We start from the raw sequence: 24,975 nt of genomic DNA on the forward strand, positions 1-24,975 counted from the left end.
GGCGGCGCGGCGCTCCCGGCCGAGGAGCCGCCCGCTTCTCCCACCTGCGCGGCCCGGGAGGGACTTGGGCGCTCTGCCGGCGCCGCGCGTCCCGGCGGAGCCGCCCGCGGGGCTGAGCCCCCTTGGCCGCAGCGTGCTTCCACTCCTTCGGCGGATCGGGCCCGGCCGCTTTGGCTCCGGGGCCGCCGGGCGGTAGGGGTGAGCGGCTGAGCTGGTGCAGTCGGCAAGAGGCGGGAGGTCAGGCTAGGCAGCAGCTGTCGAGCAGGGCTCGGAGGCACCGTTTCCCCCTCCGCATCCCTGGTCTGATTTCCGCCGTTGGGTAAGATCAGGAGAACAGGGCGCTTTGTGGCCTTTCCGTTGGAAAAGGGAAATTCCTGGCTGTCACGGTGGAGCGGTTCGTTTGGAGGTTAAGTCGTGTTACTGTCTGTGTTAAAATAGCTCTGATGATTTTGAGTTCAACTTAAATAAAGTAGACTGCGGTGACATGAGTAAGATAAACTACGCAGAGGTGAACTGTTTACAGTGAGTGAACCTATGTTGTTTAGCAACAGATCCAACTAAACCAGTTCTAGTCTTCGGCAGGCCTCACTTTAACCAAGGGCTTTGTGGCTTTGTTAATTAACCGGTGTTTTATTTGCGCGCTCTGAAAGTAAGCAAGTTTAAGCCACAGTCTTGCTGTTCTTCCTAGTTGAGAGTCAGTTGGGACAGCCTTCAAAATCGCAGAGCTACAGAGCTGTTTCGAAAATGGACTTGCAATATGAAAACAGTGCTTTTGTAGCTCCCCTGGGAGCTCCGTGTGGCAGATCTCTGAGCCCTGGGCTCAGCCTTTGTCATCTGACGGTGGCAAAGGAGCCAGTTCCTTTAGCACTGAGGAGGAGGTTGGCCTCCAGCCTTGCCTCCAGCCAGGTGGTCCTTCATGTAACTGGGCTGCGGTGACTCCTGAAAAGTAAGGAAGGAATTGGTCTCGCTGATACTGTTCTGCATGAGGTCCCTGTCACCTGGCCAGGCTGGGGTGACATCACTGCTCAAAGTACAGCCATAGCTGCCTGCGATGTTCTCCTGACAGAAGGTTGGTTTGCGAGGCTGGCGGAGCCGTGCTCGTGTCGGGGAGTTCCYTGCTGGTTACGGCAGTGCTGGTGGGACGGATGTGCCTTTGAGAAATCTTCRTTGTGGAGCTAAATGCTCGAGGGGCTCATTCATACTAAGGCTGAGCTGCGAGAAGCAGCAGCGTGCCACATCCTCCCCTCCTTGTGCAAAAAGGAGCTGATCTGGTCTGGGAGTCTCTCCCTGCAGATGTGGAGAAACGGTACCAGCCCTTTCTGGTGATGCTTGTGGATGGGGATGATGGAGCAATGCCGTGTTCAGATCTGCACAGTCTGCTCAGCGGTCTTCCTTGTGACTCATTTCCCCTGCTCTTTGGGGGGTCATAAGGTGGAATGTCTGTYCAGAGTCCGTAACAGCATCTGGATCTTGGCTAGCAGATCAGCTGCTCTGTGAAGGCTTCTACTGCAGTCACGCTGACTGCTGCATGACTTTTGAAGGTCTGCATTCAATTTTGAACTCCTATCTGTCCCTGTGTGTCCACCCAACTCCCCGTGGCTGCCTGGGCGATGAGGAGAACAGGAAGGGCTTAAGGCTGGTTCCTTGGAAGGCCTGCCCCTGGGGTGCAGCCCCCAGTCTGGTCTTGACCTCTCTCTGTGTGTTGTACCAGTCTTTGCCTGCAGCTGGTGTGGGAATAGCCGTTGTGGCTGCTGCTGACTGGGCCAGTGAGCAGTTGGGTGTTTACTATGTTGGGGGAAAATACTCAATAGAAAAGGATGTGCAAACCTCTCACAAGATTTTTTCACCTATATTAACATCAGCTGCTGTCCTCATAGTGAGTAATTCTAGCTGAGGAGTTTGTCCCTTGTGGGCCAACTGTTGTTGGACTTGGCTCCCTCTAAACATGACGGTGAAGCAAATCAAAGTGTTTTGCAACAGCTACACTTCCTCCTGTGGCAGAGAAGCTGCTATAACTCTTGCGTGTGGTGTGAGGGGAARCTACTACTCCTTGGAAAGCTGCAGAGCTTTTCTCTCGCATAGTGTGAACTGACTGGTAGCTGAGCTGCTGCTCAGGCCAGTTTTACTGCTGTTCTTGCCAAAGGCAAACAGGAATAAGGAAGGCTCGATGAGAAAAAGGGGCTGGGGCTGACTGAGAGTACGAGAGACCTTTGCTCTGCAAACAAAAGATCGTTTCGTATAACTCTTGAGGGTACAAAGAGAGAGTGCTGAGGGCTGGCCACAGAGAATGTGTCGGACCAAAGGTTCTCGCCTTGCCCAGGATGCAATATGCAGTTTCCATCCAAAGGCCACTGGGGCCACCCTTGCAAACAAAGGTCCTGTGGCATCTGGCCAATACACTAGGGCAAAAGGGAGGSGAGCTAACACRGCTGCTGGTGGGGATAGATTTGTCCCAGAGCAGCATCATGTTAAAGGTGATGGTTCTGCTACCTTGTGAGGGACCTGCCYRCTCCACCCACCTTTGGAGCCCTGCYGGAGGCGGGGAGTTTGTAAGTTTTGTTTTGAAATAATTAYGTGTTTGCTAGCCCAAAGATGCATTCTACTGAAGAAAGCTACTGCTGATGGCTGCCTGTTGAGTGTGATGCTGAAGTACTAGMAGACAGGACATTTGACCTGCAAAAGATGCCTTGACTGAGATTTCGTTTATCAAAGCTCAGACCAAGAGGCCCCTTTGAGCCCATGCTCTGCTGTGGTAGCACAAGGCTTTGTTTAGTAGGAGATGCTGGCCTTCCCCGTGCTGTTGGCTCCAGGCAGGTCCACTGTCTTGGGCCAGGTGACCCTCAAACCTGAGAGTCAGTAGAGACTGAGTGAAACGCAAAGATGARCTTGGAGAATTCCATCCAAGTCTGGAGCACAGCTGTTTTTGTCAGGCTACTTGAGGGCATTTTTGTTGTTCAAAGAGTACTTTCTGTACCAAGGAAGATTTAAGAGTATTTTAAATAAGCTTTTTACATCTGTGGCATTTTTTTCTTTTCTGGTCTTCGGAAATAAGTATGCTGTAGGGGRAAGTTTCATGGTTTACAGCTGCATATGTCAGGCATGTAAGGTGGTTTTAGTTCCCACTTCTCCCCAAGAATTATGAGGCCTTTTATGTAAAAGTCTCTGCTACAACGAAACACAAATAGAAGTGTGAGCACTTCCATGAGCTGCCGTGTTGCATGAAACAGCTGCCTGGTGAGCCTGATGCAGGGCAGCGAGCCAAGGCTGTGCTGTCCTGTGCAAACATTAACTTAGTTTCTTCTGTAATAAACATAATGGAATTCAGTTTCTCGTATGACTCAGGATGGTCACAGGGTGATTGAATGCTGCAGAGAACTGAGCCTAAGACTAGAAATAAGTGTGTGACTTTTATCTTTCCCTATTGCACATGCCCTGTGTGCCAGGAAGGTGGGCAGTCTAGAGGACTGTGTGTCCCTTATTTCCTGCTCCATATTCCCTCTTTAGGTCAGATGCCATCATTTTATAGTGTAATTACCCATAATAAGGAACTGAAAAAGAAAAATAAAATGCTAGCAAAGTTTCTTCAGGGCTTTACTGTCCATGTTCTTGCAACACGGCACAAATATGCCTCAGTGAAACTTAGTTCTGTGTATGCTGTTTCTATACTTTTCTTATCAAGAGTTTCTGAGAAGTTTATTCTCATGAGAGTCTGCTAAACACCAATGATCTCTTCCTGAAACAGTACCAGAGTTTTCTRCGAGAGTTGAGGCAGGAGCTGATCTCAAGGGTTGTGTAGCTGTTCTTTGAGGTATTTGAGTGAAGCAAGCTGCATACTGTGCATGCCATATGTCAGCAGCTTTTAGATCTTTTTCTTGTGGGAAACCGGGTTTACCATTATGCCAGCACTACAAAGCTGGTGTTGGCTTTCAGTGTAATTGGGAAATTTCAGATGAGTATTGTTTCAGCCAGGCTTTGAAAATATAGGTTTCTCTTCCCTCTCTGCCCTGGAGCAGATTAGCCTTACTTAGTAAAGCCTTGGAGGGTGCCCAAGATGTGAATCGCCCTTTCGAATGGTTCTTTTCTCTTTCTTTACTGAGCTCCCAGCTTAGCCACCTGAATGCGGACAGTTCAAATATCACCTAAGTCATGATTTCTGTTCCCCCTCCCCACCAAGTGATTACATGAAAATCTCAGATTTGAGAGAATAAAATATTTTCACAAAATCTGCAGTGGGAAAAGACTATGGGATGTGATTTTGCCCACTCTTTGCTCTGAAGGAGCTGTGCCACTGGTGCCAAAGGGAGCAACTAACACCCTTGGTTCGGCTGACAAGTTGGATTTACTTGGATGTAGATCATTCTGAGACAGGCAGTCTCCCTTCAGCAGGGATGGGGCATCTACAAGCCCAGCCCRTTGATCTCCAAGGCTGGTGTGTGCSAAGGTCYGAACCTGGCTTGTTGRCGGTACCTGGAGCTGATGGGTTTTGCTCCTTTCTTTTCCAGCACGGAACTGCCCATGTGCTATTTTAGTTTTTATTAAACACCAGCTGAGGCAAGTGTGGCTGGAAAAGGAGGGTGGGGGGTGGGAACTGCCTCTTGGACACACAGGCTAGGATCTCAAGGGTGTAATTAGGAGTCAAGCCACATAGTCCAACTACTGTACTTCGTTCGAGCGGTCCGCCCCCAGACCCTCTCTGACTTTCGTTTGCATGGATTCCTTTTCTTGGCCAGGTACATTAGTGTGAAATGATGGGTCTTGTGCAACTTTCTGGTCCCTGCGGGTTCACGCAGACCTGGAGCACAGTGACCGACCCAGGCTGTGGAGAAGTAGCTTCTCAAGCTATGCTGGCTGCAGGGCTGGATGAGACTGCCCGGGTCGCGCACACGTTCTTTTGCTCTGTGATCTGTGTGTCTTGGCCCTGAGCACCATTGTGACAGGTGAGCTGATACTGGAATGCAGTAGAGGTCCAGGAAAGCAGCTGAACCCCATAACCCTTTTGTCCTGGGCAAATAAATCAACCATTGGTGATAAAGGGTAGGTGAAACTCCTAGCCAGGAGTCCAGTAGGTCTGTGGGCCAGCATCCAGTGACCTAGGCAGAGACTCTGAGTGAGAAGGGTAGTACACATCTGGGAGGGGAGAGCAGTGTGGGCTTCTGGTGCCTGGGCTACATCAAGCTGTCTTGCTGGAGCCTTCAAACAAGCCTGAAATCGCCTTGTGTGAGAGTTGCTGACCCCAAGTGGACCAGTGCTTTGTAAACATCCCAGAAACTCTTGTCCTGAGGGGTACTACTCTGTGACGCTTCCTGGCCTTTGCTGGAGGATATTTCTGCTTTCCAGTGAAGCATTTCCAGCCCGGAGCCTATTGTGGCAGTTCCCACCACTGTTGTGTGCCTGCTGGGTTTCCCACTGCCGGAATTAGTCACTCCTCCATCTTCTGGTTTGTCCAGTCATGCAGATTGTGGTTCCTGTCTAAAAATATATTTTGCATCTGGTTTATAGAGGAGGAGTGAAGAGGTTTGTTTATGCACAGGATTCGCTACTCTCCGCACTCTCTGCTCTGAGGAGTTGTATGCAGGAGACCATCAAGCAGTATATAAATCTACCTGTGCACAGTCCTTCTCCAAGTTTCCTCATTGACTGTGTACTTGGGGAAACTGAGGCACAGAAGAACTGGTGGACCCAGCAAAACCAGATGAAGAATGTGAGAGCGCTGACCTTTGGCTTAGTTTCGATGGAAAATCAAAGTATTTAAGAGATGAGAAGGACTTGTTTGGCGTCACATAGGATACTTTGGTTCCCCGCACCACAGTTCCCAGCCTGGGGCTCTGACCACCAGTTCTAGCCTCAGCTCCTGCCAACTGGGGCCACTGCTTGCTCTTCCAGTTCATAAAAAGGCTTGTATATGCAAGGCAGCCCAAGGGAGTTAAGCACTTTAATTCCTAACTCTTCTTCCTTCACCCCACTGTCCCTCCCAGGTATTAAGGGCATTAAGAATCCCAGGCATGTTCTGGTGTAGAAGATGCTCCTTTTTGTCCTCCCAGAGCTTTTGGCCTGTTGGAAGTAAAATGGAGTGTGATACAGTGCCTTGGAGAAGGTATATTTTCCTCTGTGCCTATGAGGGTTACTGTTGTTCAAAAACCTCACTCTTGTACAGAGAGAACTTTTTGCTGCCAGGGAATCCTGTGCTGATGTGTCCTGTCTCCTCATCCCAGCAGCAGGACCTTGACTGCTGTGCTAAATGGCTGGCTGATGTCTTTCTCACCCTTTCACTTGATTGGCACGTGACTTTCCTCCCGGGACGCTGCGTGGCTGCAGCGGTCAAACCAGCCTGGCTGATGCTCTAATCTGAAACTCTCTTCCTACAATAGAAATCCCTGAGGTGCCTGATGGTGAGGACTGAGTGAAGAGGAGTAAGAGGAAGTAACCGAACCCGTGACTAATGTGGGGAGACTATCAGGGGAGGTTTTCTGTTATTAATGTTTATTGAAATAGTTTCCTTGAGAAGGATGGGAGACTCAGACCTTGAGTCACTTTGTGCTAGTGACTGGTTCCTGGACAGTCACGGATGAGGTTCAAGCAGGACATGCATTCAGATCCTCTCTCCGATTTACAAATGTACTTACTGTTGTGATTAAGGTGTTCCAGAAAGGGAATATGTGGTGCAAGGGAAATGTATTTACAAGCTTGCAGCTAACGGAGATAAACTCTTAGTTGTGTCTCTCTTGCTGTAACTATGATCTTTTGACCACTTCTTGCTTTTTGTCTCTGGTCTCTGCTGGTTTCTGTCTAGTTTTGAGAAGAGGTGGCCAGTGCCCCAGCGGAGCTACCGTTCCCTGATGAGCAGGAGTGGCAGCAGCAAAGGGGATGTGTAGTGCAGCAAGAAGCACGGCGGGAGGAGCAGATGCTTGAGCAGTGCTGTTTGGGTCCRGTCGTGTCCGACAATAAGGTCAAATGGGTGCTTGTTTGCGCTGAGTGTGGGCAGAGAAGATTCAGCCTCTTACTCAGAGCTCTGGACATGGGGCCCTGTCTGAAATCTTTCTGACGTAATCCAGCTGAGCATTCCTGTAGCRCTTGGGGGATGCTTCAGATCCTTTGCCTTGTATTGACAAGATACTAGGCTGGGATCAGGGCTGCTTACCCAGCCTGCAGTATGCAACAGCTCTTCAGAGCAGCTTCATACAAATGCCTGTGGAGGAGGCTGGGGAATATGTACATAAGGCATCAGGAAGGGAGAAGGTGAGATCTTGAATTCAAAACAGAGGGCAGGGAAAGAAACCTCGTTGGATCCATTCTCATATACCTCTCTGATCACTGGGCAACTTTTGCAAGGAACACAACCTCTGTTACTGCTTATGCACTTACACAAGGGTAAAAATAATAACAATAATCTAAGAGTCTCCACACTCCTTTAATTACCTTTGGTGCTGTGGATCTGACTGCTGTCTCAGCTCTAAAAAAAAGGGCAACTGACAGTGACATGCTGGAAACATTGTCAGGTTTAAGATCTGTAGTCCTTTTTCCCAAGAGGAGCAGAGAAATTCTCAGAAGAAAGCTTGGTTTGTGAGTTTCCTTGCCTAGCTTCCTTTGGTTGGGTTGAAGCCACCAAGGGAGGGGTGCRTGTTTATTTGTGTAATGGGGGAGGGAAGCTGTATTTTCTTCCCTGTTTAATCACAGTAATTAATTGCTCATGTCCAAGAGTTTGGGCTTTGAAAGGACATAACCTTTAGTTCTAAGAGAGCGTTAAAATGCTTCAGCCGTGGAGCTGAGTCTTCTTGTACAGCAGGATCTTCTACCCGCAACTGAGCCTCAGATTTGTCTGAGAGACGATTTGGTCTCCTCACCTTGCTTGCTGAAACTGAATTTTGGGGGATTTTGCGGAGGGCTGAAGGTATGCTCAGCCCTGGGGCTGCAGGCTGCTGGGCAGTTGCAGCCATGGAAGATATGGTCACGTCTCCTTGTTGGAAGGACTGGAGCTCTGGAGGCTGGAGCACGTAGCTTCCACTTRGTGATGCTGTCCCCATGGTGAGCTCTTTTGGAGTAGGACTCTGGCTCTCTGTGTGTTTGATGTTATGAGCGCCTGGACCCTGGAAGGACAGTGGGCAGTACGGATTGCGTTATACCGTTGCTGTCATGCTTTCCTAGGGAGACGAGGCTTTGAGTAGGGTTTCCTTTGCTCTCCCAGTAGCCGGAGCAGGCCTGAGTTCTTTGTGTCATTTTGCTGCTGCCACAGCCCTTTAATGCCRTTCCTCCCCGCTAGATGCGCGGGATCCCTCTTTCAGGAAAGAAACACCATCTGGTAGAATTCAGCCTGCCGGAGGAGTGCAGTATTAAGGCAGAGATTTAACCGCTTGCGCCCAGGAGTTGCTCCTCAGGACAAACACAGACATTGCCTCTCTGAGCTAAGGACAGGCAGCTTTTTCTCGCTGACCCCAGGAAGGCTGGGAAAGCTGCTGCTTTGTGAAAAGATACATCATTTAAGCCCTGGGGGCTATTTCCTTGCTGCAGGCTCCSGCAGGTGTGAGAAGCAAATTAAATACCTTTCTTTTGCAAACAGCAGTGACTTATTGGAAGTCAAGGAAAGGCTTAGCTCTGCAAGCACCATCACAGTGGGAGATGGGAGATGCTTGTGAGATCTGTGGCCAGATTATTTTCTATACCTGGCAGGGCTTGGCTGGAAGGGTCCCAAGCAGAGGGCTTTTAGRGGATGTCCTGTATGCTTTGGAAACTGATGGGAGCCAGATGGATCTTTCTGAATGTTCAAAGATGGGGAGTCAAACTTAAGGCAATCTTGACTTTAAAGGAACCATTCCTTGATTTAAGTTTCCTTGGTTTACATTTTCAAGTTTTTTCTCTGTGACTGTGAGAGCCAAACAGTTATTTCCATTTTAAGAGAGYGACAGCAGCAGTTTGTGCATCAGCAGAACTTAAAGGCCCCTGTGAAAGGGACAACTCAGGCAAAGATACACCTGGCAGAGCTGGCTGATCCCAAAAACTGTCTTAGGATCAGAGCAATGATGTGTCTTGCTCAGTGCCTGACAGCAGTCAGTAGCAACTGCCTGGAAGAGGCAACAGTGATGCCTCGCTGGTGACTGCTCCCAGGATCCACTGATCTGCAGCTCAGCAACTTCCCAAGCTAGATGGGGGGAATGGCTTTGTGGCTAATATACCCCGTGGGACTTTCTTCTGTGGAAGGTCTTATGTTTTTTTTTTTCTGGTTGTGGTTTGATATCGAAGACAGAGATGCTCTGGCACCTCAGAGATGGTGTGGTTCAGGTCGGTTTCTTTTTGCTCCGCCTGATGAAGTAAGTAACAGTTAAATAAATGAATGAAGTCTCTTTTCACCTCTGCCATGCTGTGGTGGAGAGCTGTCCAATGATAAATTCAGATTATTCTGAAAGTAAAGGACGTGAAGACTAATACCTTCCCCTAATCTTGATGGCCTTTTAGTAAGTGTTAGCAGAGGATTAAATTTACAAAGTCTTTTGCAAATTAGGTGTAAGGTGCCTCCCCTGCCCTGTCCCTTTCTATTGTAAAGGGCTCTAGGCCACTCCTTAAGGGAGGAGAGGCTTTGGTGAGGTGAGTAGGGTGGGAGGAGCTGTGCAAGGAAAGAACATGGCAGGAAGGGACAGAGGTTGGGTTAAGAGAAGGGCAAAATGAATGGGAGAATGATACAAGTGGGAGYTGGGCTAACCTGCAAGGGAAGGTTTGGGTGATAAAGCCAGAAGCAGAGAGAGGACAACTTGTCACCTGGGTCTGGAGCAAGAGCATAGTGGGCTCAGAGGTCTCTGTTGTTGGTGACTTGATGCCCTTTGATTTTTTTTTTCTGACTTTTGGGAGTTTGTGACATTTCAGTTGAGTTAACTTGAGCAGTTGGTATATGTTTATGTCAGCCCTGGGCTCTCAGACTTGCTGAGAGAGGACTGGCRACATCTGATCTGGCATCGTGCTTGTGGGGACAAAGTTACCTCTTCCAAAGCGTAGAACTGTGTTTGAATGCCGTGAATTTGTGCTAGTCGGCACTTTGTGGTGCCACGTTGTTGCTGTCATCCAGGGCCCTGTGTTTCTGCCCAGTCGCGGAGCCGGGAGGCTGCTGGACACCCTGCCCGGTAAGGCCCAGGAGGGGAACGACAGAGGGAGAAACAGGAAGGTGGTGGCTGAGAAGGTGAGATGTCCTCACCTAGGGGCTGTTCCTGTCTGAGGAGCCCTAGACATGCGTGAGAGAGCCCTGTCAAAGCAGAGGGTATGGTCGGCTCTCACCAGGCGTGCTAGTGCAGGAGTGAGGCCACCTCTGAGGAGGAGAGGAGGCAGCCAGCAGTGCTGGGGTATGGAGTGAGGACCCAGGCTTCGCAAGTCTGCCTGTAAGGATGCTCCAGACCTTTCTGACATCCTCTGAAGGCAGTTAGGTCTGCGGCTGTTTGCAAGAGCTCTGCTCATGTTAGAGGGTAGGGAAGGTGGGTCTGAAACCTCTCTCAGGTTTCTGGTTTTCTCCAGACTACAGATCCGTGGCTCGGATCTCTCAGCTACACCCTCCAGATTTTGTAAGAGCATTAGGTAATCCCTCCTTCTCTCTCTGTAGTCTGGGTGGACACRCGAGGCAAGCTTGTCTCATCAAGAGCGTGCCAAGATGGGAAGTAGATTGTCTCTCTCCACCTTGCTCTGATTTGAGGATGAAAAGCACTACTCTGGTTCTCTCCCCGGCAGGAGCGTTTACTGGCAGCAGGTACYGGGGAAGGGAAAAGATGGAGGGCAGATGAGCCCCGGGCTGGTGAAAGTGAAACTCTGAGTAACGAAGGGCTTGCTGACGCTCCCTGCTGTCCCGAGTTTCTGCCTGTGCGTGCGCAGCTGATACAGGGCTCCGTTGTGTCGGAGACCTTCCTCTCCGTGACCTGGTGCGGCGTGGGGCAGCAGCGCTGCGTGTGGGCTTGGGGCTAGAAGTTCARACTCCGTCCCTGCCTCTGAGTCGCTGCGCTGGGAGCCCTGGTGTCTGCGTGCCTGCAGAGCGGGGCCTCTGCAAATTCAGCCTGCTTGCTTGCGTGGTTGCGTGCTGGCTGCTGCTTTCCCTGAGCTGCTGGACCCTCACCCGGTGGGAGGCACAGCTCCTGAGGAAAATCCCAACCTCAGGAGAGCTGAGAGGCCGCCTAGCCCGGGGCCCTCCCGGCGTGGGAGGCCGAAGCCAGGAGTCCTGCCTCCCAGCGCGATTTGTTCACTCTGAGCCCTGTGATAGCTGCGCGTGGCTGATGTTCTTCCTCTTTGCAGGGCGGCTGCCTTTGAGAGCTGTTCTTTCGTAGCCAAAATGTTTGCTTCTGGAAGTCTGGTTGGTTATGAGCTGTGGGGTTTTGTTACGTGTTTCCTAACTTATTTGCTTTATTTCTTTTAACTGGTGTTTGCTCTGAAGGGAAATCCCAGGCAAAAATATAGGAGCTCTGTGTTGGACCAGGAAATGTGCAAAGAATTCATGCTCAGTTTCTTCTTTTACGGGAATGCTATTTATAGCTCGCGAGGGTGACACACCTGTCACATAGCGAGCGTTTTGGAGGGGTGAATTTCTGGCAGTGGTTTCATCTGCCGGAAGGCAGAGATCTTGGAGGTTCTGCGGTTGTGAYGTGCCACGGTCATGGGGTGTGTGGGGGCTTGCCCCAGAGTTTGCTTGAACTGGTCACCTTGGATGAGGCCCAAGAAGGAAGTAGGTGTTTGTGAGTGAGGAARAGTCACCTGCTGATACTGTGTATCTGCAAGCTGAATCCTTCAGTGTTCATCCTGTTGGGGGGTGACCGTGGAGTTGCTGGCGCCAAGGGATGCTTTGTGCTCTCGTRTGATGCTCTGAGGCTGTACGACAGGAGTTGCACTTGACAGATAGTTCTGCTCTATCCTTTATGTGTGACTTGTGTGATAATTTTATTCACAGTTGGACCTCTCTGAACTGAGCTTTAGGAATGGCCTTTTCATTGCTCTGCCCTCTCTTCCCTTCTAGGACATGAACAACCTGGACGAAGGGGTCGAGTTCCTCCCTGCCATGAACTCCAAGAAGGTGGAGAAGCATGGGCCAAAGCGATGGGTAGTCATCACCATCGTGCTTGTCGTTTTCCTACTTGTCTCTCTTGTCACTGGCCTYCTGGTTTGGCACTTCAAATGTGAGTGTGATGTTAAGCTGTGGCTAATTCTGGAAGGGTTGGGTGGTGGCATGTCGGGCAATGCAGTGGGTCATATCCCCACTGCCGTGAACTTGGAAGCAATTCAGTTACCATGTGTTGCTCACGTGTGCCCTTTTTAGCTACTCCAGTAACACCCAGAGGCCCCAGGCAGCTCGAGAAAATGGGGGGATGCCCTGCCCTGATCCCTGTCACTGGGGACTTGCTGTGCTTCAGTCCTTGTCCTGACAGCCTTTCTGTCTGTGAAACGTTACCTTCCAGTCAGGAACGTGGCCATCCGGAAGGTTTTCAATGGCCACTTGCGGGTTCTGAACTGGGACTTCCTCGACGCTTACGAGAACTCCAGCACCCCAGAGTTCGCCATGCTTGCCAAGAAGGTGAAGAGCACGGTAAGAGATTTCTTGGATGCCTCCCACTGAAACAGCAGGCCAGCTGTTTCTCTTGACCCATGACTGCAGGGATCTTCTATGAAGGCTGCTGGGAACTTTCTCGCACCTCTGAGTCTCCCCTGTCCTTGTGAGTCGCATAATGCACAGGGCTGTGGGCAGGCAGTATGCCTTTTAATTAGATCTCACTGTCAAACTCCAGCCCAGTGCCACGGTATCTCCCTGCCTCTGAGACCCAGTGTGCCATATGAAGCCAGCTGGGCGAATCCCAGGCTCAGCAGACCAGTCAGCTGGTGTTTTGGGCCAGAGAACGAACGCAGCTCTGCAGCTGAGCAGGAGGCAGGCCTTGGGGCTCGGGCTGAGGCAGGAGCCAGCTGCAGGGATATCCGCCCTTAGTGCTGAAGATGTGGCAGGTCTTGCCTTTCCCCTCAGGTTTGTGTTCTCGTGCTTTCCTTGGAGAAGAGCCAGAGGACCTGAGTCAGAGTGGGGCTGTAGTATGTAAGAGTCTGGGGACTTCTGAGCTTTCCACTTCTCTTCTGCCGCTTCAGATTCCTGTAATTCAGGGATGCCTGATACATGCCCTCGTTTTCTGTGACAGGCTTGAAGTTCTATCTGTCTTTAGCCTTTCTCCTCCCTGCTTCTAGACTTGCTGAACRTCCTGCTTTAAACTCCTTTCAGGTGGAGGAGATCTACAAGAGTCATGCAGATATTGGTCCTTACCACAAGGAGACAGTAATAACTGCGTTCAGGTGAGCATGAGGAGGTGCTGTCTGAACCCAAGTTGGGAATGGAGGAGGGTAATGCTGGGAGTCTCACACAGCTGTAGAGGCTCTTTCCTGGACTGCTGTGGATGGACACTCCTCAATAGCCATCCTGAGCCTGGTGAAGGGTGGGCAGGGAAAAGCAACCTGAGCTAAGCCAGCGTATTGTTTTCTGCCAGTCTGCCTCATTTCGTGCTGAGGGAGATGTCTTGTGAAAATCAAGGTATGGTGCTGCAGAGCCTCATGAAACGTAGTAGGTGGTTCCTGGCAGCTTGGAGAGGGACTCCCCAGGCTGGCGGGGGCCTTTGCTGGCCCACAGTTTGTTTAGTTTATCATTAACACTCTCCTTTCCCCATGGCCACTCTCCGAAAATAGCTTGTCAAGCAGCCTGGCCCTTTCCCGTGGTACTTCAGCACTCCCRTGTCTGTCCTTGCTCTCACCGCATAATCGCCCTTCCCTGCAGCGAAGGCAGTGTCATTGCCTACTACTGGTCAGAGTTCTTTGTCCCCAAGTACCGGGAGAAGGATCTCGACAAGGCCATGGCTGACAAGCAGAACTTGATCCAGAGGCTGAACCCCCGGCTGCGAAACCCYGTGTTGAAGGTGGAGTCGATCGTCGCTTTCCGTGAGTGCTGGCTCAGCGATTGCTGGGCCTGGGTGTGCGATGGGACAGGGGAAGGGGGAAGCACTGAACACAAGGTGCCTGGCATTTCACTGGGTGGATAAACCACTCATCACGCCCCTCCTTTGGGCACCTCGGCTGCAGGGATTGACTTGCTGTACCAGCACAGACTCGATGGCCCATGCAGACCGGGGATGCCAGTGTGAATGCTCCCCTTCAGTTGAACTCTGTGTTCTCTTCTAAACCTGCCTGGAGAGGGCCAGGGATAAATCCTTCCTCCTGCAGAAGAAAAGCTTGATCACTCAGGTCCCCAGAGCCCACGGTGGGGCTCTCCTTGGCGAGTGCGGGAATGGAACAGCTTCCCCCCTGCCAGCTTGCAGGTGGACACCCCGCAAGCAAGGCCAAATGAATGCAGATCCCGGGGACCTCTGCAGGCTTGCACACAAAGACTAACAACAACCCAAAGGATAACAACACCTCTGTTTCCTCCTGCAGCTGTTGACCCCAGCATAGCTCGTTCTACACGAGACAGTAAGTACAGTTCTTCGGTCTCACTGGTAATAGCCTCTTTGCATCCCCAGGCCTCTCTGGAGTCGTTATTTCCTTTGTGAGGGTGGGGAAGGGCCTGAAGAGGGGTGCACGGTGTGTGAGGGAGAGCTGCATGTGCTGCTCAGAGCTGTTTTGGGGGTGGCCATATTGTGGTACAGACCCTAGTGTTATCTAGCGGTGGTGGGTGTCACGGTCTACACTTCCGTGCCACTGTGCTTCACTGTGTAGATGGAGGGAGAYGAGGAAGCGTGCTCCCTGGGAGAGAGCATGGTGCTGGCATCTCACTAGGGACAGCCTACAGGCAGGTGAGGAGTAACAGGAGTGCCACACACTGTATCTCAGAGGAAGATGGGACAGAACTCCCATGCCTCAGCTGTCCTCTGCTTCTTACCCTGCATCTGGAGGAAATACCTGTCTTACACCTCCTTTGCCCTGTTAACTGTTCCCTATTCTCCTGGGCAGATAGCTGCGTTTTTGCCCTCCATGCCAAGGAAGGGGAAATTACCAGTTTCACCACACCAGGGTTCCCTAACAGCCCGTATCCCAACAATGCTCTCTGCTACTGGACACTGAGAGCTGATGCCGGCTCCATCATCAGCCTGACCTTCAAGACTCTGGAACTGGAGCAGTGCACAGACGGGAGTGACTATATCAAGGTGTATAACTCTCTAAGCCYTGTGGAGCATGATGCTGTGGTGAGGTGAGTTCCTTGGGGCTTGGCTGTCCTTCCCCCTTGGGTGAGGAGACAGGAGGGAGAGGAATTCATGTTAACTCCCAAGATGGGAAGAAAAGAGGTTCCCGCTAGCCCCTCATTAGGTTCCTGTGTGGCACTAAGTCCTGGTGTAAGATGTGGGAGGGTGATGTTGGTCTTCAGGAAACTCCTCCTGGTAACTGAGCTCCTGTCCCTGCTCAGGAGTCATCTGTGCTGCCCAGGGCTCTCTCTGYGGATGTATCTAATGGATTTTGTCCATTTCTTTTTCTTTTTTTCTTAGGCTCTGTGGGAATTACGCCCCTTCCTACAACCTGACTTTCCTGTCCTCCCAGAACGTCATGCTTGTCACACTGGTTACCAACAAGGAGGGGAGATTCCCTGGCTTTAAGGCTGAGTTCTTCCAGCTCCCAAAGATGACAGGTGAGTGGAGGCCTTGGCCCAGTCCCCCACCGCCTCTTCTTTGCACAACTAAATAGAGAGGCACAGCTCTGGCTGTACTGAGGTTGCCAGGGATATTTTCAAGCCTAAGAGATTTGGAAGCAGGTCGCCTTCTTGCTCGTAGAGCTTGCCTTGCCCACAATGCTCTTGGCTGCTATAATGATGTCCCCTGAGGAGGACAAAATAAGAATTATGTTGGATTAGACATGCAGATTGATGTATGCAGGAAGTACCTAATTGGTCTCTTGGGTTTGCTCCAAGCCTTGGAGCAGAGCTGCTCTCTCCAGAGATCAACTTAACCTTATTAGAGGCTATTGTATGCACCTCCCTTCCTGCCTCGGGCAATAGCCAGCTAAGACTTGGGAAAGCCTTATCTCTTTGAATCTTTAACCTGTTTTTGTCTTCCTGCTCATCTTCTAGTCTGCGGTGGGACACTGAAAGGAGAGAGTGGCACCTTTACCACGCCCTATTACCCAGCACACTACCCACCGACCACTGACTGTGTCTGGAACATAGAGGTAAGAGACAGGGTCTGCTCTTTGCCTTAATTACTTTGTCAAATGAACCTACTTATACGGTACATGGCACAAGTGAGCTCACAGCAGCGAATGTTGCCTAGAAGCCAAGAGTCTGGCATGACTGGAGGAGAGCTTTAAGACTGGTGTCAGAGGCAGAAGAAGCTGTGAGAGGCCTGCAACTTGTGGCATTTAGTCGGTGATAAACCGTAGGCAGAGCAGCCCAGTCCCTAGCTTTACCCAAACCACGGAGAATTTCGGCCTTGGGACAGGCCGGTCACTTGGCGGCAAAGCTGGTGGTGGGAGAAACCTTCTGCCCTAGCAGAGCAGGCTTGTTGGCTGAGGTCTGGCGTCGGTCCCTGCCCGTATGCTTCTTTAATGTGGGATCCTGGGGTCAATAAGGCAAGTGAACTGACTAAATGACAAAGTGAGGAATAGTGGCTTTTTAGGAAGCTGGTATTTGTGTTTCYTTCTTTTCCTTCTTCAGTTATCTTCTGTCCCTCCCTCTAAATGCAACCTTTTTCCCAGGAAGTCTATATATTCTCTATATAGAAATACAGTCTATATATTTCTATATTTAGAAATATAGATATATATTTCTGTATATTTTCCCAGGAAGTCTCTGTCTATATTTACATTTTCTGTGCTTCAGAAAACAATGTGCCCCTGACTCTGCTCCCTTTTGCCCCGCCGTCTCCTTGCAGGTCCCCTCGAAGAAGAATGTGAAGGTGCGCTTCAACATGTTCTTTGTGCTGGAGCCCGGGATCCCTGTSAGCTCCTGCACCAAGGACTACGTGGAGGTCAACAGCACGAGGTAGGTGTCAGGCACTCACAAACAAGGTTGGTAGTGGCTGGTTTGGGCCCCATGAGGGGAGGGATTGTGTTTAGTTATAGGGTACCTGTGGTTTCCTTGAACAAGCGCGCTGTTGCTGTTTGCGGTATCATCAGGCAGGAGGTGCTTGGGTCTGATCTGCTCTCACAGTTCAGTGCCTGATGGAGAAGGGAGAGCCACACACGTGGTTCTGGAGAGAATAGCCTGAGGGCTTGTTGTGTGCCGCAGCTGAAAAAAAACTCCAAAAGGCAGGCTGTGAAGCATCACATCACATGCCTCGCGTGCGGAAAGGCAGATCTCTACAGAAACATCTGGCATGATTTTGCTTGAACGAGCAAATCTCCGTTGTTAGGGTAATCACATTGCATTATGCGATGCATTTACTGTTACACTTGCTGTTTGCTATTATACAAATTAGTGTAAGCCAGGCCAAACACACCTCTTGGTGCTGCACAGGGGAAGGGAGCAGTGTTGCTTCCCAGTGTTCTTGGCAGGAGAGCTGACCCTTCCGTGAAGAGATGGACTTGCAAAGTCAGAACCTGGATCCACAGTCCTAGCTAGTTCTTGCAGTGAGGCCTATGTAACAGTGATTCCTGCTAACCCGCCCGATGCTGTGGCATTACTCTGCCTGCATCCAAAGACGCAACTGATCCGAGATCAAAGAAATGCAACGATGAGTGTGTCAGGCAGGGGTCTTGATGAACTCACTCCTAAATCATTGTCAGGGTCACAGCTTGGTAGTGTTTGCTATTGGCCTAAATCTTCTGATGTCTGCAGGGTAATTTGGCTCCTATGCACAGACTTCAAGGTCCAGCGATCCATGCTGGGCTCAGACCTCTTGTTTTCCTGCCTCCTTTGCCATCAGGGTGTGTAAAGTGACCCCATGTGGTGATGGGGGATTCAGGAATGGAAGAAAAGCTGCTCAGTGCTGACTCTGTAGCCTTAATCTTTGCTCTCATTCCCTCTAGGTACTGTGGGGAGCGCTCCCAGTTTGTGGTGACCAGTACGACCAGTAAAATACAGGTCCGGTTCCACTCGGACTCATCCTACACGGACACCGGCTTCTCTGCTGAGTACCTGTCCTATGACTCCAGCGATCGTGAGTTGAAATCGGGAGTCTGTGGGGGGATCTAGTTTGYCTCAGGTGTGCTGCAGACTAAGGAACTGGAGGGTGTCCCTCTTCTCCACTTACGTTGCCCTATAAATTGGGAAGCACGCTTTCCTGAGGCATTAGGGGAGTGTGTGTTTAACTGCAAACTTCTTTGTATTCCTGCTTTGTTCTGAGAAAAGGTATTTTTAATGTTGGATGCTGTAAGCAGGTTACCCTGAATAATGGCAAAGTTGTGTCCTTTGCAGAAATTTCCGGGGGGAACCCAGTTCATTCTCTGACATTATTTCACAGCCAAGCTGGCTTCTGCCTGCTGAGCATGTAGGAATGGATGTGACACGGTACAAATTGCTAACTAGCTGACCCCAAGGGCAATGCAAGAACTAAGGGCCGTGGTGTGAAGCTAGCAAGAACTAGATTCAAAAGGAAGTTCCTGTTGAGAGCCGAGCTGCAAAACTTGCTGAAAGAGGCTAAAAATTGACATGAGTGATTGGATAAGCTAGCGAAGGAGAGATCCACTGAGGGTTGTAAAATGCACAGAAATCATATGTACTTCAGGAAGTCCTGGAGCTGAGAATGGCTGGTAGCTGGGGAGGGTACAGAGGTGTTGCCTTGTCATTTGATCCCTTTCCTCCCTCTCAGCCTGCCCTGGCAAGTTTACCTGCAGCACTGGCCGCTGCATCGACAAAACCATGCGCTGCGACGGGTGGCTGGACTGCGTAGATGGCAGCGATGAGAGAGCCTGCAGTAAGTCTGTCCTGTATTTCTTCTGGCTTCTTACAGGAAGGGCTGTGCTGCCCGAGAGTGACTGGGGGGTATGTGCTCCGACCCTGTTCTGTTTAACTGCTGTTGTTTTGGAGAATGCAGGAGGGAAAAGTTAGAACTGAATGTGGGCATCATATAATCTGGCATCATGAGAAGAACTGCAGAGAGAAGCCCCTGTGTGGGCTCTCTTTAGCAAGGAYTGTGCAGTGCCTTCTGTGGCTTGCTGAGCTGCTGTTTGGTTGGAGAGGAACGTGTGCGGAGGTGATGAGCCCCACAGTTGGTGGCAAAGCTCTGCTTTTGCCTCCTTTCCAACAGCACTCCCAGTGCATCTATCTGAGGGGCAGGTCAGCTCTCAAAAGGTGCTCTTAAATTATTGCACAAAGTATGCTCTAGCTCTGCATGCCTATCAGATGTGCCACCCTCCAGAGGGACACCTGTAAGAACACACCTTAGTGCTGAGAGTTGCAGACCAGCTGCTGGCCCCGCTGCCTCCCTTGCTTGCTAGCCCGAGTACTGCCTTACTCCTTCAGAGAGGAGTGAGCAGCAGTTGGTATGAGGTTCAGTCTAGGATCCTTCGTGAGTATGGGAGCTGGGGGTTCCTTCTGATCAAGTCCCCTCCTAGGGGAATCTTCCTCCCTTTCCAGTCCCTCCCTCATGTTTTTCCATTTAATCTTGCTGGCTCTTGCGGGTTTGGCTGTGCCTGGCTGAGCYGAGTGTTTGGTATGAAAACATGTTGAGTTACTGAACACAGGCAGGTATTGCAGAGTACACATTTGGCTGGAACACCTGTGTGATGCATGGGGGTGGTTTCTTCATGCAGTAATTTTTCCTCTTGGGTTAACAGAGAAATCCCATAGATTATGTTGTTATCTGGGGCCTGGAGTTAATTAGAGGAGTTGGGGGGGTCCCCTGGTTTAGGATCTTGTTCTGAGGGAAGGGACTGTACTTTGAGGAGCAGTGTACCGCTGCTCTGGTTGCCCTCTCGCTGCCCTGGGCAGTGAGCGGCCACAACGACCTGGGTATTCGGTATTTTCCCTTTGGTTGTAGCATTCGTTTTTGTTGTGTAGTTGCCTCCAGCTCTCTTGCTGCTCTTAGGCTTGTTTAAGGTCGGCTTCGTCGTTACCTGGCTAAGACACTGTGGCACGCCAGATAGCTGTGGTCTCCAGAGCCATGGAAATGCTGTGTTTTAGCGTAGTGCACGCGTACGTGTGTATGCACGCGTGGCCCCAGCTGTTGTGGTGTTTTCTGGTGCGCTTGTTCATGTGCACCTGGATACCTGCTGGGAGAGCTGCCCAGATCCTTCCATGGTGCTGTGGTAGACGCAATGACAGATCTATAGTTGGTGACTCCATGAGCACGTTTTCAGGTCTATCYTCTGATTTTTCAACCTGATTTTTCGCTGTCCCTTTCCAGCCTGTACCGACCAGCAGTTCAAGTGCCAGAATGGCTGGTGCAAGCCAAAGTTCTGGGTCTGTGATAGTGTGAACGACTGCGGCGACAACAGCGACGAGCTGCAGTGCAGTAAGTGACTTGCCACACGGGCAGAAGGGTCTGGGGCTTGAACAAGGTGAAGAGCTGGGTGGAGGCACATGGAGCTGAGGAAGGCAAGTGCCAKGCTGGAGACAGGCATGTGAGGAGTCCAAAATGCCAGCCTGACCTTGGGTGCAGCAAGGCCTTGCCTAGAGCGCTACGTTTGCAGCTTTTCTGGAGTCCGCACAGGAACCCTGAGCACGAGCTCAGAGGAGAGAAATGAGGATGACCGGAGATGGAGGTAGCATGGGCTCTTGGGAAGGAAAGGATTGCATAAATTGGTGATATGTAGTTTAGAGAAGAAAAGACTGAGGACCCATGAAATACAGGTTTATATGTGGCTGCTGCAAGAAGAAAGAGGATAAATGTGTCTATATCTGYTCTAAGACAAGCAAAGGCCTTGTGGTTGTGGTGAGGGGGGCACAGGGGCAAGAACTCCAGATGAGACTGGGATGGGATCGTGTCATTGGAGGCCTTTGGGAACATGGTAAGCAGAGTCTCTCCCTGCCTGGGAGGAAGAGAGATATGGGCACAACTATGCACTGGAGGTCTTGCAGGCTTTGTGCCCGGTCTTTCTTGTGGAGGGTGTTTGTGCCCTGCCCTGCCCTGCCATTTCTCACAAGCTGCTTCTTCCACAGGTTGCTCAGATGACAGCTTCAAGTGTGACAGTGGGAAATGCATCCCCAGCACACAGAAGTGTGACGGCAAGGATGACTGCGGAGACGGGAGTGATGAGGGCACCTGCCACAGTGGTGAGGATGGGCTGCGGAGGGGTCTTCCCTTGAAACGCAGCCTCTTACGATTTGCTGGCGGCTGGCCGTCTCGTGTGTTCTTGCACGAGGTGGCCGCGTCCTGGGGACGGCGGAAGGGTAGAAGAGGTGAAGGGCTCTTCTCCAGCACTGGGACTAACCCTTCTGCCTTTGGCCTACCTGCAACAGCCCCCGCGACAGTCTCCTGCAAGGAATACACGTACAAATGCCGCAGCGGGCACTGCATCAGCAAGCAGAACCCYGAGTGTGACGGGGAGAAGGACTGTGAAGACAATTCTGATGAGGACAACTGCAGTGAGTACCCCGGGGACAAGAGGCCAGATTTTTATGGGYTGGACCTCTTAGACAAATACTCCAGAGTGTTGGAGAGAGCTGCTGGGTGTTTCAGCCTGACAGTTTGGATTTGAAAATAGCCAAGCTACATTCTTTAGCAGTGTGCAGAGCATCTGTGGTGTTCAAGATGTTTAAGGAAGGCTTGGGCAGATAATGCAGGGGTTTATCTGCACGTTAACTGACACGGCCAGTAAATCTTTTAGCAAATTTAGCAAACTGTTTGTGCTCTTGTGCTGATAGCATCAGCCATCTCTGGCGTAGGTAATATTCCCAGAGGATGGGAGGGGAGGTGCTGAGTGAAAACAGGAGCAACTAAGTGCCTTTACTCCTTTCCTCCCCCGAGGCTGCGGGATCCGCTCCTACACGAAGAAGTCACGGATCGTCGGTGGGCAGAACTCGGACGTGGGCGAATGGCCGTGGCAGGTCAGCCTCCACGTCAAGGGCCAGGGCCACGTCTGCGGGGCCTCGCTGATCTCGGCGCACTGGCTGGTGTCCGCGGCACATTGCTTCGGGTACCTGCAGGGCATCAGGTAGGTAGGAGCTGGTGCTCCGCTTCTGCCAGATTTGCTGAATCGGGGCCTGCCTCGCTGAAGAGCGAGGAGGTGCTTAATGCAGCTGTTCTGTAAGACAAGGTCCAGGGTGCTGTGAAGGTTCAGTCACTGCTTGACCTCGGACAGTTTCTTGTCTTAACGTGGAAGCAGCCATTTGAAGTACACATGTATTTAAACATCACCTCAGTGCCCTGTGTTCTTGCAGGAGCTTCTGCAGGCACTGCAGTGGTTCATGGATGGTGGGATTCAGGGTGGCAGGACCAGGGCAGGACACCCAGACCGTTGCACTTCCATTTTCAGGCAGTTGCTTGTCTGAAAAGGAAAAACCAGTTTCCACATGGGCAGGCAAGGCACTTCTCAAGGAAACTTGTAAAGATAGAAGCCATGTTTKTTTGCATCTCAGTCGAGCTGGGACATCTGCGCCAGTTCTGCGACTGGGCTTTTACACTGCCCCATGCGTTGCAACTCTTGCAGTTACTCGGACCCGAAGCTCTGGACGGCCTACCTGGGACTGACYGACCAACGCAACCGCAACGGCGCCAACGTGCAAGCACGAGCCATCAAGCGCATCATCTCCCACCCCAATTTCAATGACTACACCTTTGACTATGATATTGCTGTCATGGAGCTGCGAGAGCCTGTTACCTTCTCCTCCGTTGTCAAACCCATCTGCCTACCCGATTCCACCCACAACTTCCCTGCTGGCAAGGACCTGTGGGTGACTGGATGGGGAGCGACCGCAGAAGGAGGTGAGCACCAGGGGTGCCCGGTGAGATCGCGGCAGGGGGAGCACATTGACATATTTTAGCATATGGCTTTAGGGAAAAGGGGAGCTGGCTGTAGCTTTGTCTCTCTTTGATAAATTTACAACCTATATATACATATATATATATATATATATATAATATATATTGTCCCGAGACTGAAGGCAAACAGGGTTCTCTTGGGGTTTCACAAAGATAATATCTCACTCCTGCGGGTAAAATGGTGTTAGGGAAAAGCATGTTGTTTCACTGGGGATTTACCTAGCAATTAGCCACTTGCTCAGTGCCTGAGGCCTGAATGCAGTGTGTAGGTACAAACTTGTGTAGGGGAGGGCCTGGTTGCTTAAAAACACTGGGTACTTTAACCTGTGCTTGCCCTCCATCCTCACAGGCAGCGGTGCCACCATCCTGCAGAAAGCAGAAATCCGGCTGATCAACCAGACCGTGTGCAACGAGCTGCTGTCTGGCCAGCTGACGCCGCGCATGATGTGCGTTGGGATCCTGACGGGCGGCGTGGACGCGTGCCAGGTAGGAAGGCAGCGCAAGAGCACTAGTTTATTGCTGTTGGTGGGGGGGGGGGGTTTATTCTGGTGCTTTCACTCATATTGCCACACTTACCTACTTAATACAGTACAAATCACCATGGCTCCATCTCGGTTCAGACAATGGCCAAATTGGAATAAGCATGAGCAGCAAATTATATTGATGAATGACTGACTTAGTCTCAAGCACTGCGCACCGTGCAGGAAAGCAGAACAACAGTATTCTACTGTATTGCTGCTACCGAGACGCTTAGTATCTACAGCCCATTTGTTCAGCCCCTTTTTATTCTGGCACTTTCTCTCATATTTCCCCACTTAATATGGCACAGATCTGTACAACTGCTTCTTAGCTGACACAATAGCCAAACTGGAATGGGTGTGAAGAGCAAATTGTATCGACGCATGACTTTGACTCTTTTTTGAGATTGAGTTGTGTTACAATTTTTAGAGATTTTGAAGGAAGCCCAGCTAGCCTTGAAGACAGTGATAACACCTTGCTGGACTTCACAATGGACAAGGTGCTAGGTTGGTGCTTATGTTTACATGTAACACTTGTTTCTGTGCAGGGAGACTCCGGAGGGCCGCTGGTCAGTGTAGAAGCCAGTAGTCGGATGTTCCTGGCTGGCATCGTGAGCTGGGGCGATGGCTGTGCACAGCGACAGAAGCCTGGAGTCTACACCCGGCTCACGAAGCTGCGCCAGTGGCTCAAAGAGCAGACTGGCCTCTAGGGACACGCTCATGTTCACATGGACGCGTAAGTCTTGTACGCCGCTGGCTGGGGCTGCCCCAGCGGTGAAGAAGGGACACTGTACGGAGTGGAGCACTGAGAGCTGCCTCCACCGTGAACTTCAACCTTCCCTCTACCTCGCTGCAAGCACCTGGGCCTCCCAGCCACAGACTGCAAGTGTAGCTCTGTTCATCACAGCAGCAAAAGGCTGGAGACAAGCACAGAGGACCTGCTCGTCTGTATTTAATGTGTGGGTACCAGCAAGCTGAGCTGATGTTTTGGTTTAGCCCCCAGCAATCCCACTCTGAAACCCAGCCTCAGTTTAAGAATTAATGTCTGGACAGAAGATGTTTCCTATTGCGGGCAGGCTAGTGCAGCTCCCAGGAAGAGCTTGAAGGGCTGTTCATTCAAGATACATAAATAGGAAAAAAAAATTAAAAAAAAACAAAGACTTTCTGTTTTTAGAAGCAAACTTTATTGGGACAGGTTCAAAAACAGCTTTCAGAATATATTCTATCTCCTGCGTTTGTTTTCAAACTGCCATCCGCACCCCTTTTTCTGGTCGTGAGTGATGGGGGGGGGAATACTCACCATGGGGGGTGGGGGGGGGGGGGGGGGAAGAAGTCGCGTAGGATCCCTCCCTCGGCGCAGTCCCAGGCGGTGGCATCTCTTCCGTCCTTCAGCCGACTTACTTTGTTTTCTTTGGGGTGAGAGTCACTAGAACAAGTCCAGAGCTGCAGCACTGAGGGAGACTGTTCTGGCTGAAACATGTTCACTCACCTCAAGGGACTGATGTGCAGGTCCCTGTGCGCTCACAGCTTACCCATCTTCTGACTAGAGAGCTCAGCAGATTGGCATTACCACAATGTGCCTTAACACTACGCTGTGGTTTAGCTGCTACATCTTCTAGCTTTAGCTGCTT

The 24,975-nt window shown here is 51.0% G+C and overlaps 1 protein-coding gene across 4 annotated transcripts in view; it reads left to right on the forward strand.

The window, feature by feature from the left end:
* Positions 1-24,677, forward strand: part of ST14 (ST14 transmembrane serine protease matriptase) — a 27,172-nt gene extending 2,495 nt beyond the window's left edge. For 3 of the 4 annotated variants that reach the window (XM_085316780.1, XM_085316778.1, XM_085316779.1), the window contains 18 exons: positions 11,972-12,131; positions 12,411-12,538; positions 13,214-13,284; positions 13,760-13,920; positions 14,413-14,448; positions 14,929-15,166; positions 15,459-15,598; positions 16,037-16,134; positions 16,836-16,945; positions 17,932-18,062; positions 18,714-18,818; positions 20,250-20,357; positions 21,005-21,118; positions 21,305-21,430; positions 21,813-21,999; positions 22,495-22,769; positions 23,176-23,312; positions 23,893-24,677. In XM_085316780.1, the coding sequence (XP_085172906.1) occupies positions 11,972-12,131; positions 12,411-12,538; positions 13,214-13,284; positions 13,760-13,920; positions 14,413-14,448; positions 14,929-15,166; positions 15,459-15,598; positions 16,037-16,134; positions 16,836-16,945; positions 17,932-18,062; positions 18,714-18,818; positions 20,250-20,357; positions 21,005-21,118; positions 21,305-21,430; positions 21,813-21,999; positions 22,495-22,769; positions 23,176-23,312; positions 23,893-24,054 (2,487 nt within the window). In that variant the 3' untranslated portion in view covers positions 24,055-24,677. Of the gene's footprint in view, positions 1-11,971; positions 12,132-12,410; positions 12,539-13,213; positions 13,285-13,759; positions 13,921-14,412; positions 14,449-14,928; positions 15,167-15,458; positions 15,599-16,036; positions 16,135-16,835; positions 16,946-17,931; positions 18,063-18,713; positions 18,819-20,249; positions 20,358-21,004; positions 21,119-21,304; positions 21,431-21,812; positions 22,000-22,494; positions 22,770-23,175; positions 23,313-23,892 lie in introns of those variants that run through there. The other variant, XM_085316781.1, reaches the window with a different exon arrangement.
* The last annotated feature ends 298 nt before the right edge of the window (positions 24,678-24,975 follow it).

Source organism: Rhea americana, unplaced genomic scaffold (assembly GCF_003343005.1).
Source record: "Rhea americana isolate MKP2758 unplaced genomic scaffold, rheAme1 scaffold_48, whole genome shotgun sequence".
NCBI lineage: Eukaryota > Metazoa > Chordata > Aves > Rheiformes > Rheidae > Rhea > Rhea americana.